At 33.5% G+C, this 13,243-nt stretch overlaps 1 protein-coding gene and 1 long non-coding RNA gene across 4 annotated transcripts; both read right to left on the bottom strand.

Annotated features, from left to right (window-relative positions):
- Positions 1-7,591: 7,591 nt before the first annotated feature.
- On the bottom strand, positions 7,592-8,822 carry LOC131655568 (uncharacterized). Its single transcript, XR_009299821.1, has 4 exons — positions 8,725-8,822; positions 8,441-8,505; positions 8,081-8,135; positions 7,592-7,735 (listed from the first exon to the last, which is right to left on the bottom strand). It is a non-coding gene; the product is annotated as an uncharacterized LOC131655568 (long non-coding RNA).
- A 47-nt stretch (positions 8,823-8,869) lies between these two features.
- Positions 8,870-10,989, bottom strand: LOC131655567 (probable Histone-lysine N-methyltransferase ATXR5). 3 transcript variants are annotated; one of them, XR_009299820.1, is made up of 6 exons: positions 10,713-10,989; positions 10,367-10,613; positions 10,178-10,261; positions 9,448-9,519; positions 9,131-9,363; positions 8,877-8,997 (listed from the first exon to the last, which is right to left on the bottom strand). XR_009299820.1 is itself a non-coding variant. In XM_058925413.1 (5 exons), the coding sequence occupies exons 1-4, from the start codon at positions 10,713-10,715 to the stop codon at positions 9,503-9,505; spliced, it is 351 nt and encodes a 116-aa protein (XP_058781396.1). In that variant the 5' UTR covers positions 10,716-10,989; the 3' UTR covers positions 8,873-9,363; positions 9,448-9,502. The 3 variants fall into 3 exon arrangements, 2 of the variants coding, with proteins under 2 accessions (XP_058781395.1, XP_058781396.1); XM_058925413.1 differs by having other exon boundaries at positions 8,873-9,363; XM_058925412.1 differs by having other exon boundaries at positions 8,870-9,363; positions 10,367-10,989.
- Positions 10,990-13,243: the final 2,254 nt, after the last annotated feature.

The following is a 13,243-nucleotide window of genomic DNA, read 5'->3' as shown; positions in this document are numbered from 1 at the left end:
GAAAATGCTGAATAAGCCCTGGGTAATGAAACATCCTACTTGGGTTAAAGAATTGAAAATAATGTGGGAAACCAAAAGAAAAGTTGATATAATGGGTGTTGGAACATTATGCATATATTCCAATATAGGGAGATGAATTGAAAAAGTTCATTAAGTGAAGTCCCACATTGTATATTAGTTGAAAAAACTTCTTAGTCCCACATTGCTTAGATTAGAAATCTTAGCTAGTTTATTTCATTATATAATGAAGTCACTTGTTTCATTCCAAAACACACCAAAAACTTATTTTGAGTTTTTCCTTCCTCACTCTCATAACTCTGCGTCTTTCGAATTGTCGAAGCGCCAACTTCTCCCCCTTTCTTTCTACTCGTTGAATTTTCCGAGTACTTTCTTGAGTTCTCCTTAGAGAATAATGTTAATTTCTCCTCGTTTGAGTTGAGAAATTATCAAGTTTAATTTTTTCTTGGATTCTCTTTAGAGAATTATTGAAATTTCTCTTGGTTTGAGAAATTACTATGACTGGTCATTATACCAGATACTAAGATGGTATGTATACCATATTTAAATGGTCTTAGTACCATCTGAGGGTGTATTTCTAGACCGATTATCTACCGTGCAAGTAGTAATCGTATAGTATAGAACTGGGCTGTTTTATCCTGGAGGCGTCGTGGTTATTAAGAGCTGCTTTGCATAATTTGGGCAGTACCGCGAAACGTCTTAAAGAAAGCGTACTGATCCGCGACTCGACCCGGTAATTTCTTCGGTGGCATTATTTTATTAAACCGAAAAACAACAATTTTAAGACGTTTCGAATTGCCATGGCTACTGAAGAAATTATTGGTACTTCTGCGGATACTTTCTTTGACAAACCGTCATGTTTGAGAGATGTCACTTCAAATGTTGGCAACAAATGATGATTTTCTTCTTAATGTTGAAAGAAAAAAAAATAGCTAACATTTTGACCGAGGACATTTTGTTGCTCCCTTTGGATCAACCGAACATACTAACGGTAAGAAATTTGAGGATCAAAAGGAACACATAATAGTGTTGAAGCTGAATCTGCTGCACAGATTAAAGCGAACAATTTACAGCTTAGGAATGAAAGCACCTTATAGAAAGAATGGTTATAACATTCTGAATAGAATCACAAATGATCTGTATGACTATTACAGTAATTGTGATACTTCAAAATATGTTTAAGAGACTCTGAAAAACAAGTATGACATTGAAGAAGCTGGAGAACAGAAGAATGATTTTAGCAGCTACGTGAAGTATCAGATGGTAGTTGAAAGGTCCATAGAAACTCAAAGTCACGAACTTCAAAATATTGCTCATAAGATCATCACTGAAGGTATGTATTTATAAGCAATTTGAATTTCTTTTATTATTGACAAACTGCCCCTAGTTTGAAAGTTTTTATGAATTATGCCTTGTTAAAAAATAAAATAATATTTTATTTAGAGACTGATTATTCTCATTAAAGAAGAATATCAGAGACATGATTAAATAGAAAAGTCTTGGTTGCTTTAAACAACAAAAATAAATTCGGTATGGTTCTAAAGCCATATGGCAAATCATTATAGAATTAGAACTGCAATATTGTGAACCGAATTAAGAATGGGAACCCTTCTATGGCCCCAATTGCTCCAACTAGGCAACAACCACCACCTCAAAGAAATGACGTGGTTTTGCTTTTGTTTCAACTGTGGAAAACTAAGTCATATGGCTAAGAGATGTAGCATGTAATGCTTGAACTTGGTGTGGCCCGTAATGCACGAGTTAACCTGGCTAATGGAAAATTTATTCATATGATCATTGAAATCAACATGGTTGATAGATTTGATGGTTGGTGGATAAACACAGGCGTCTCTCGTCGTGTTTGTTATGATCGTGTTATGTTTAAAACATACACGAATACTAAAGATAAGAAAGTGTTGTTGGGAGATGCCCACACCACTAATGTTGTCGATATTGGAGGAGTGGAACATGGTCCACCTATGAAAAGACTTTAATCTTGAAGAATGTCATGTATACTTCTGATATTATAAAGAATCATGTTTATGTTTTCTCTTCTTCTTATAAATAAGGAAATATTTAGTCAATTTATTGGGGTAGATTTGTACACCATCATCATAAAGAATGATATTTTTGTGAATGAAATTGATAAGTTCAAAAACTTTGTAAAGAATTTGAAAATGATTTAGTAAGAATTTGTAGTGATAGGTAATATGTATGATTCTAGTTTATTTAATAATTTTTATAAACAACATTGAATTGTACATGAAACTACTGCTCCATACTCTCCTGAAATGAATGGTAAAGCAGAGAGAAAGAATAGAACTTTTACTGAACTTGTTGTTGCAATTATGATGAATTCTGGTGCTGCACCTCACTGGTGGGTGGAAATTTTATTGACTGTTTGCTATGTCCTGAATAGAATACCCAAGTCAAAAATTAAGATCTCACCTTATGAGATATTAAAGAAAAGACAACCAAACTTGTCTTATTTGAGAACTTGGGGCTGTCTGGCTTATGTCAGAATTCCGGATCCGAAACGAGTTAAACTCGCTAGTAGAGCATACGAATGTGTATTCATTGGTTATGCAGCAAACAGTAAGGCATATAGGTTTTATGACCTAAATGCAAAAGTGATCATAGAATCGAATGATGTTGATTTCTATGAAGACAAATTTCCCTTCAGATCAAGAAATAGTGGGGGCACTCAATCGAGTCACATTCCTGTGATAAGAAGCACAGAAAGCAACGACAAGGTAGAAACAGAACTTCGACGAAGTAAACGAGTAAGAGTCTCTAAAGATTATGGGCCTGACTATGCGGCTTATAATGTAGAAGAAGATCCAATAAATCTTCAAGAAGCTTTGTCATCGCTAGATGCAGACTTATGGCAGGAAGCCATTAATGATGAGATAGATTCTCTTGAATCTAACAAGACCTGGCACTTAGTAGACTTGCCTCCTGGATGCAAACCAATTGGTTGTAAATGGGTTTTGAAAAAGAAACTAAAACCTGATGGAACTATTGATAAATACAAGGCTCGTCTTGTAGCCAAGGGTTTTAGACAAAGAGAAAATGTAGATTTCTTTGATACTTACTCTCCAGTCACTAGAATTACATCCATTAGGGTACTTATATCAATCGCTGCTATCTATAATTTGATAGTACACCAAATGGATGTAAAAACAGCTTTTCTAAACGGTGACTTAGAAGAAGAAATCTATATGGAACAACCTGAAGGTTTTGTGATCCATGGACAAGAGAACAAGGTCTGTAAGTTAGATAAATCCTTGTATGGATTAAAACAAGCTCCTAAGCAATGGCATGAAAAGTTTGATAACTTAATGATATCGAATGGGTACAAAGTGAATGAAAGTGACAAATGCGTTTATTACAAATCTGAGAATCGCATTTGCACTATCATCTGTCTATACGTAGACGACCTACTCATATTTGGATCAAACATTCATGCCGTTAACACTATGAAATCATTGTTGTGCAACAACTTTGATATGAAAGACCTCGGAGAAGCGAGTGTGATTCTTGGCATCAAGATCACAAAATCTGAATGAGGAATTTCTTTGGATCAATCACACTACGTGGAAAAGATCTTAAAGAAATATAACTATTTTGAATGTAAACCATCAAGTACACCATATGATCCAAGTATGAAACTGTTTAAGAACACTGGTGAAAGTGTCAGACAGGCAGAATATGCAAGCATCATTGGCAGTCTTAGGTATGCCACTGATTGTACTAGACCAGACATTGCATATGTTGTAGGATTGTTGTGTAGGTTTACAAGTAGACCGAGTAATGAGCATTGGCGAGCTATTGAGCGAGTCATGCGGTACCTTAAAAAGACAATGAACCTCGGTCTACATTATCAGAGATTTCCTGCAGTACTTGAAGGATACAGTGATGCAGATTGGAATACTTTATCAGATGATTCCAAAGCTACTAGTGGCTATGTATTCAACATAGCCGGAGGAGCTGTATCTTGGAAATCAAAGAAACAGACTATCCTGGCTCAGTCCACGATGGAGTCTGAAATGATAGCATTAGAAAATGCTAGTGAAGAAGCAAGTTGGTTAAGATGCTTGCTAGCTGAGATTCCCTTATGGGAAAAACCTATGTCAGTTGTGTTGATCCACTGCGATAGTACCGCGGCTATTGCAAAAATTGAGAACCGTTATTATAATGGTAAAAGACGTCAAATAAGAAGAAAGCACAATGCCTTTAGAGATTGTATCTCTAAAGGAGCTGTAAGAATGGATCATGTACGCACTGATGAAAACTTAGCAGATCCTTTGACGAAAGGATTAGCTAGAGAGAAAGTCCATAATACATCTAAAAAAGATGGGACTAATGCCTATACAGAAATGAGTTGCTCATGATGGTAACCCGACCTAAATGACTGGAGATCCCAAGAAATAGGTTCAATGGGTAATAACAAGTTGTGAGTAATATGAGGCGATCATGCTAGAGTAAATAAAATAAGCATGAATCCTGAAGTAATAAGAGGATGAGATAATAGAAACTCTTAATGAGATCTATACTTTGTATGAGGGAGTACCTAGGCTACAGGAGTACTCTTGATAGACTCACCTATGTGATTGTGGAACTGAGGCCGGTTCCTATGGAATTTCGAGGCAGAATTCCTAGAGCCTTCACTAAACCGGGATACACGTGCAGGGCCATTAAAGCACGGGCTATTAAGAATACACCTTAAGAAAAGGTTGTGTGCGAGTTTGATGTCTGAGATAGAGTTCAAGACAATAGTGTCACTCTTGTTGAATCGGAATCCTACTTGCTACGCAAAGGTTCAAGTCGTAGACACCTCTGTTTATGCACAATCTTAGAAACGTTTGACGTTACTTCTGAAACACTTTTTTAAATTCAAGTGGGGGATTGTTGGAACATTATGCATATATTCCAATATAGGGAGATGAATTGAAAAAGTTCATTAAGTGAAGTCCCACATTGTATATTAGTTGAAAAAACTTCTTAGTCCCACATTGCTTAGATTAGAAATCTTAGCTAGTTTATTTCATTATATAATGAAGTCACTTGTTTCATTCCAAAACACACCAAAAACTTATTTTGAGTTTTTCCTTCCTCACTCTCATAACTCTGCGTCTTTCGAATTGTCGAAGCGCCAACTTCTCCCCCTTTCTTTCTACTCGTTGAATTTTCCGAGTACTTTCTTGAGTTCTCCTTAGAGAATAATGTTAATTTCTCCTCGTTTGAGTTGAGAAATTATCAAGTTTAATTTTTTCTTGGATTCTCTTTAGAGAATTATTGAAATTTCTCTTGGTTTGAGAAATTACTATGACTGGTCATTATACCAGATACTAAGATGGTATGTATACCATATTTAAATGGTCTTAGTACCATCTGAGGGTGTATTTCTAGACCGATTATCTACCGTGCAAGTAGTAATCGTATAGTATAGAACTGGGCTGTTTTATCCTGGAGGCGTCGTGGTTATTAAGAGCTGCTTTGCATAATTTGGGCAGTACCGCGAAACGTCTTAAAGAAAGCGTACTGATCCGCGACTCGACCCGGTAATTTCTTCGGTGGCATTATTTTATTAAACCGAAAAACAACAATGGGGATAAATGTGAATTGGCTTGTAGAAGAGTACCTACAAGTTGAAAAATAGAGATTGGAAAGATTAAAGTGCCATGCAGAAGTGTTCTTGACATTTGGAGGATGATCGCCAACATTTTTAAGTGTTTAGTATTGTAGCAGAAAGGTCTATATACTGTCTGTTTTATTCAATTTTTTGTTTGTGTTTGGTGTTACATGGTTTCTAGATCCCAAGCATATATGACTATAGTCTATAGTCATATATGTTTGGGATCTAGAAAGCATTGTTGTTGTGTTGTTATTTGTTGTTTTTGCAAGTTGTGACGTGAGCAAAATAGTCCTTATAAGGCTGAACCTGAGTTCTTAAAAAGGAGGTTTAGGCTCATGGACACCTAATATTTCTTTTGTTTTTTCAAGTAGAAGGTCGAGTCTCAGGCATGAGAAATGATTTTGTAGAGACAAATGAAGCATAAAACATTATCGTCCTCTCGTTGAATTTGACCCTTGAGATAGGGTTGGTGAAATATAACTCCTCTTCACTGAATGTACTACCCCTGTAAACAAAAAAACATATGGACAAAGGGCTGTAAGCCAATAAGTAATTACACTTGTCTCCATTTTGGGTCAAACGATAGCTCACAACGACACATTTGATAGCCACCGGATTGGTTTCTTACTGTTTTGAGTGTAACCATGGAAAAATGACACACCTAATAATTTTAGGAACAATGTTACTTGTATTGTAGCGTGTAGATAGGGTAGAATGTGGAGGATATGCCCATTAGATTCTCGTACCCCAAGACTCTATTAGGTAAACAAGTTATGTGTATAGGGTGAAATTGATATGTTGATTTTTTTCTTTCCAGTGTAGAAATAACTACTTCTCTTGTCTTATATTTGATCTAATAGATTGGCTTCCCTCAAGTTAAGAAGGTTTTCTCATGCAAAGTTCATCAATATATAAAAGACCGCCTTTTAGAAGCCGAATATGCATGTGCCTTTATACTCAACATATTCGGAACCAACCCAGATGAGTTTGCAGAGGTAATATTTTGATTGGTTTAATCCTTTTGCAGTTGAAAATTTCGTAATTTTTACATCAATTGTGTCATTATTGATGAATTGTGTTTGTTAATGTAGGATAAGCAGAACTTAACTGATATTATTCACATGCATCACCAAGAAAGGGCAGGACAACTTTCAGGGAAATCAGATGCAAATTCCTTGACCACTTATCTTGAGTACATTCTTCCTTACCTAGTTCATGCACTTGCTAACCTATCTTGCCCCAATATTTATTAGAGTTTATTATTGGGCCATTTATATGTTGTATTCCGTATTGGGCCTGCAGTCCATATGCTAACACTACAAGAAAAAAGACCTCCTGCCACGCCCAGAAAACCGAGGCTATATGCAAAATAACCGTGGCGTAACGCTGAGGCCACGGTTTGGCCACGGAAAACCAACTGTGGAGTATACGGCCGTGGCCTAAAGTAAAGTCCACGGTTTTTTGGTATAGACCACGTCTTTTTTACAACCGTGGCTTTTTTAGGCCACGGTTTAGGTAGCTTGATTAAGACCGCGGTTTGTATTTGCCATGACTGCAAAACTGTGGCTATATGGTAAAGCCACAGTTTCAATTTAACGTTTACGATACAGTTTTGGTTCAAGATATAGCCACGGTTTGGTTATGACCACATATTTAAAACCGTTGTTATATGTTATGCTTTCTAAACCATTTATCTTGCCACGGTTTAATATAAATTTAATGTAAATAAATTTAGTGGCTTATATTAATCCAACACAACAATCACTTGCACCAATTTTAAAGAATTTAAAATTTGATCACTATAATTTTATGAATACAAATTATTTTATTGTCTACATATCAATGACCATAGCATCAGTATATGATTGACTAAGTACATTATATATCTAATAAACCTGAACCAAAACTAAATATAAAAACTTGAGTGATAATGACTTTAGATATGTAGAAGACGTAGTTTAAAACTTGAGTGGCAAAGACTTTCGTGATGAAATCACTCAATTCACCACTAAATTCCACCCCTATATGACCACCTCCAATAACCACACAGTGCAGATTCAATCTAGAAGCCACAAATATCTGGAAAAACAAAATTTAAATCATGATTCCTCTTCCTCATACAAAAATTTACAGAACATATAGGTATTGAACAAATCATAGAATATTTCTGATAAACTAATTACCCATAAAATATCCAAATCTGGATCAGGAAAACACTTTGCTTTTAAAAAAAATTAACATTAGAGGTTATTTTAAAAGGTTACTTATTTACTGAAGTGGATTCCTACTTTAAGCCAGTTAAATTTGGATCTATTAACCACTATGGTCTACATTCTACAAAAACAGAAAACCAAAAAGAATTACCAATTTAGCATCATCCACTAAACCAAAACAGACCAATTAAAAGCAAAAGGCTCCACATACCATATTTCTCGATGCTGTCAAATAGCTTTACTATACCAGTTTTTACTATATTGACCTGCCAATATGGGGCAAATATAAGATATTAATATAATTTCCTATATAAAGGTATGTTGGTAAGAAGTATTTAAAAGCTAGATAAGTATGTGAAGCAGAGGCTAAAATAGATATTCAGCTAATTACAGCAAAAGCACCAGTGAGTTTAACTACAAATTCACATTCCATAATTTGTCCCATAACATATTGCGTATAACACAATTCTATGCATGAATTTCTGGTTAGTGTAAGAAATTATTACTAAACTATATGAGCTTTATAATAGGGAAGTAGTGAAGCAACTATTACAGAGATCCAGAACTTTACCTTACTCTGATCGATTTCAGAAGATGCAAGTGAAATCACTCCACTAAGAGCTTCGAGAGCTAATCCTGTGAACACAATAGATGATTCTAATGTCAGGACAGACAAATGATAAGGATTGAAATCTTTCGAAAGAACCACGAAATGCTAGCTTCAGCAACAAAATTTACATGTATTGAGAAAAATTATTTCAAAAGTGATTATTTCTCCAAAAAAAACTGATTTTTTTTCAAAAACAAAAAACAAACAAGCTCTGAATATCAACAAATATCCATGCAAAATATTACCAGCAGCATAGGTACTAGACTCTGGATTATCAGAGCTGTAGCGCCATCTTCCATCAGTTTGGCTTAGAGCCTGCCAAAATTGAAGGATGGGAAATCAAATGAGCACATGACAGTTTCAATTGATGTCAGAAACTGTACTCTTTCAATCTAGAGAGCAATAAGGAGTAAAGCAAAGAGTTTATAAAGATTGCATACTTTGCTTTATATCTGGAAATTAGATAACTAACCTTTCCGTATTTCGCCAACCTAATGGATGATATGGACTTTGTCATTCTATTCATACCACAAAAAATTGAATTAAAGTATCACATTACATCGGAGAGTGTCCAACATAACAATATCGATATAATCGGTTGAGTAAGAGTTCTAACTCTTATCGATAGAATCAGTCATAAAAGTTGATTACCTGCAAATTAGGGATTTATACAGAAAGATAACTGCATGATGTCCATTGGCTCACCCAGAATTACAGTAGCAGCAATAACGGGCTCGACTGTAGCAACAATGAGACCCAGAATTACCAGCTTTGGTTTTGTAATGAGACCACCAATGAGCTGTGTTGAAAACCAAAATATCAGCTCCTCTCCATCTCAACGAACCGTGATCAATGGCATCAACTCGCAGCGTCGGTCTTCGTTTCTGCACCACTCTATTATCAACTCCAACATTTTTGTTGCATTGAACCTATAACAGAAAAAACAGTACTCAAAGAATAAACTTAACTTCACTTTTGCAGTGAACACGGTTGAAATACTTCGGCTTCCTTGGTCTGTATTTTTCATGCCACCAATAAACCTACTCCAACATTAAACAGTAGTGTCAATATCTTCAAAATTGAAAAGGATGACATGAATTTAGACAATATTGTATCTCTCCATAAATATAATAAAAAATTATTGTAATTAAGATTGAGTTAAATTCACTTTTTTAAGCCTTAATTTCTAAAGTAGATATGAAAATTTCAATCTATGAGTTGGAATTGCTTTTCCTGTCAGCTTGTAGCATATGTCATACACATTGAGATAAATTGGAGTTTTTCCATGTCCATGGCTAACTGAATTTACTTTGCGAAATAACGAAAAACAAGTCACAGATTTTCCTTTTAAATGAAGAGGTACAATGGATTTCCATCAACTACACATGCATGCTTCGTTCACAAAAAAATTAAAACAAGCTCCAAACATCATTACAAAAACTCATTCATATATCTAATAAATTTGAAAGAACAAGCTTCAAAATATTTATAATTCACAAGTCAAGCTCCAATGGCATAACAGTATTCAACCAACATCACTTTCACAAAAGCAAGCAACTATTGAGAAGCTCAATTCGAAATGGAAAAACAAATATCCACATAGCACATTAACAAAAATAATCATCAAACGGATTAATAAATAACAATAAAAAAATATAAAGTAGATATTAAACATGTCTGAAATTAACAGTACATTACCCCAAGAAGAAGAATTATTCCTTCTGAAATCAGGCAAATTCCTTGGAAGCCCGAAGAAATCAAGTATTCTCCTTTGCGTGAACTCTGAAACACATTAAACGATCATCAAAACAATGCCACATTCATAATCACGTTAAGAAAAAATCCCAATCAAATAATCACGTTTTGAAGACAAAGAGAATCACTTACTTTTCACTTTCTTCACCCCTGAACACTTAGGGCAAATCCAAGAACCAATTGGAATCCTCACAACAATCGGCCTCACACATTTCATATGGAATCCTTTGTCACATTTGTCGCACAACAGCAACTCCTCCGGCTGCTCCCCGGTGCCACATTGCTCACACATGAGGCTACCGTAATCCTCATTCTCCACCACCGCGTACTTCGCCCTCGCCAATATATCCTCCATTCTGAGATGAAGGCGATGAGGTCGCTGGACCATTCCGTTACAGCGGATTGAAAAATTCGAAAAGGAAAAAAATTAGAATTGAGAATTCCAAAGCCACAACTTTGTCAACCTCAAATGACTCACCATCAGAACTCTTGAGAGTGATTTTCTTTGTGGAAGCCATTGCGATGGAAATTCGATTTTGAAAATTTTCTGAAAAGTGCAAACCCTAACCCCCAATTTGTTTCTTTCCTCGAGTTGGATCCGAACAAACAGAGAAGAGAAAAAGGAGAGGAGAGAGGTGTTGTTGAATGAATGATAATAGTTTTAGAGTGAGGTAGGTTTAGTGAATGGTGATGCAGATTGGTGTTGTTCTTCTTCGGCGGCGATTCAGGAAGAGAAGAGAAAAAATTAGGTTAAAACGAGGGACCTATTGTATTTACATTTTCAATGTTGTTTTTTTAATTTAAAATAAATTAGAAAAAAAATAATTAATGAGAGGGAAACTTAAAAAAAAAAGAGGGAAAACATGGCGGGCACTAAATTTTTGGACTTGTCCACAATTTTTAGTCAAAATTATAAGGCCGCGGTTTTTCTTTGCGCCTTAAAATATCCGCAGTTCTATAACCGTGGCAATTGAAGTACAAGCCACAGTTTTACACTCCGGATTCAATATTCTATAACATACGTCTACGCTTTGATAAGCATGGCCAAATCATATATGTGGCCACAGTTTCTGAGCTGTGGACAATTTTAGCGTGGCCGTAGGCCAAATTTCTAGTAGTGTAAGCCCATTGTCACTTTGTATATATTGTACTCTTTTCTATCAATTATACTCAATGCATATTATTCAATTTAAACCTTCTTTTTGCCGCCACCATGGCTTCTTCATCTTCTTCACACAAGTTGTAATATGGTATATCAGTGACCCAAAATCTCATTCCGCATCCATCTTTTCTTCTGCAATCACCTTTTTCTTTTCCATTTCATTCACAAACATGTCATCTTCATCAGAAACCCTTACTATCTTCATCCTGGAGAAAATCCAGGTGCCACCATTGTTGCTCCTCCTTTGGATGACAACAATTATCATAATTGGAGCAAATCAATGCATCGAGCATTGACTTCAAAGAACAAATTGCCTTTCATCAATGGATCTTTACCAACAGTATGGTTCTATCGTGGATAACTCACACTCTTTCTCCTCACATTGCTCAGAGCACTATTTGCTTTGACTCCGCGTACGATCTTTGGGAGGATCTCAAGGACAGATTCACGAAAGGTAATCACTTTCGTTTCTTCGATCTACTACGCGATTTGCATTCCATTCAACAGGGATCTAATATTGATGAATGCAAAGATGTTGAAGCATACAATACTATCATATAAGAAAATAAATTATAAAGAAAAATAAATTTTAGGGTTAAATAGTGTTCACCCCCTGCCAAATAAGCGAGATTCGGTTTTCCCCCTTATTAAAAAAAAATTTAGCCTTCGCCCCTTAGAAAACAAGATTCTGTTTCCAGGAACCCCCTATCACCTGTTTGGCTGACTGGGAGTGTTGAGATGGCGCTGAATCTGTTGAGGTGGCACAGAATCTTCATTGCTTGCTTAGGTGGCGTGGATAGGTTGCAAAAATCCCAATTAATTGATTTGCAAAACCTGGGATTCGCACCAAGGTCTTAATGCATGTAGGGGGAGCCTCCAACCATTGCACCATTCACGTTTTCTTATATATGTGTTTATTATTACTATTTATATATTACTTTATTTATTTATTAATATACTTTATTTATTTATTATTAATAGTTATATATTACTTTATTTATTATTATTAATATTTAAATTAAATTTATTTATTAAATGGTTTATTATTAATATTTATATATTACTTTATTTATTTACTTATTTATTATTAATAAACATATATATAAACATATATTAATAATAAAGTATATTAATAATAAATATAAAAAAATGTAATATATAAATAATGTAACATATATATATATATATATATATATATATATATATATATATATATATTATTTTTTATAATTTACGTTTTTTTAATAATTTTTTTTAATTTACGTTTTTTTAATAATTTTTTTTAATTTACGTTTTTTTAATATATTTTTTTTAATTTACGTTTTTTTAATAATTTTTTTCAATTTACGTTTTTTTAATAATTTTATTTAATTTATGTTTTTTTAATAAATTTTTTTAATTTACGTTTTTTTTAATAATTTTTTTAATTTATGGTTTTTTAATAAATTTTTTTAATTTACGTTTTTTTAATAATTTTATTTAGTTATTTATTTATTTATTTATTATTAATATTATTAATATTTATATATTATATTTATTTAATATTTTATATATTACTTTATTTATTTATTTTATTTATTAATTATTAATATTAGTTATGTATTAATTAGTTATTATTAATATTATTAATATTTATTTATTACTTAATTATTTATTATTAATATTATTAATATTAATTTATTACTCAATTAATTTATTTATTTATGTACTTAATTATTTATTAAAAAAAAGTAAATTAAATAAAATTATTAAAAATGTTTATGAAAATTATTAAAAAAATGTTTATATAAATTATTAAATATTACATTTAAATAAAATTATTAAAAAATTTTTTATATAAATTAAAA

This window comes from Vicia villosa, linkage group LG3 (genome assembly GCF_029867415.1).
Source record: "Vicia villosa cultivar HV-30 ecotype Madison, WI linkage group LG3, Vvil1.0, whole genome shotgun sequence".
Classification (NCBI taxonomy): domain Eukaryota; kingdom Viridiplantae; phylum Streptophyta; class Magnoliopsida; order Fabales; family Fabaceae; genus Vicia; species Vicia villosa.
This window is presented reverse-complemented; position numbering and strand designations above follow the sequence as displayed.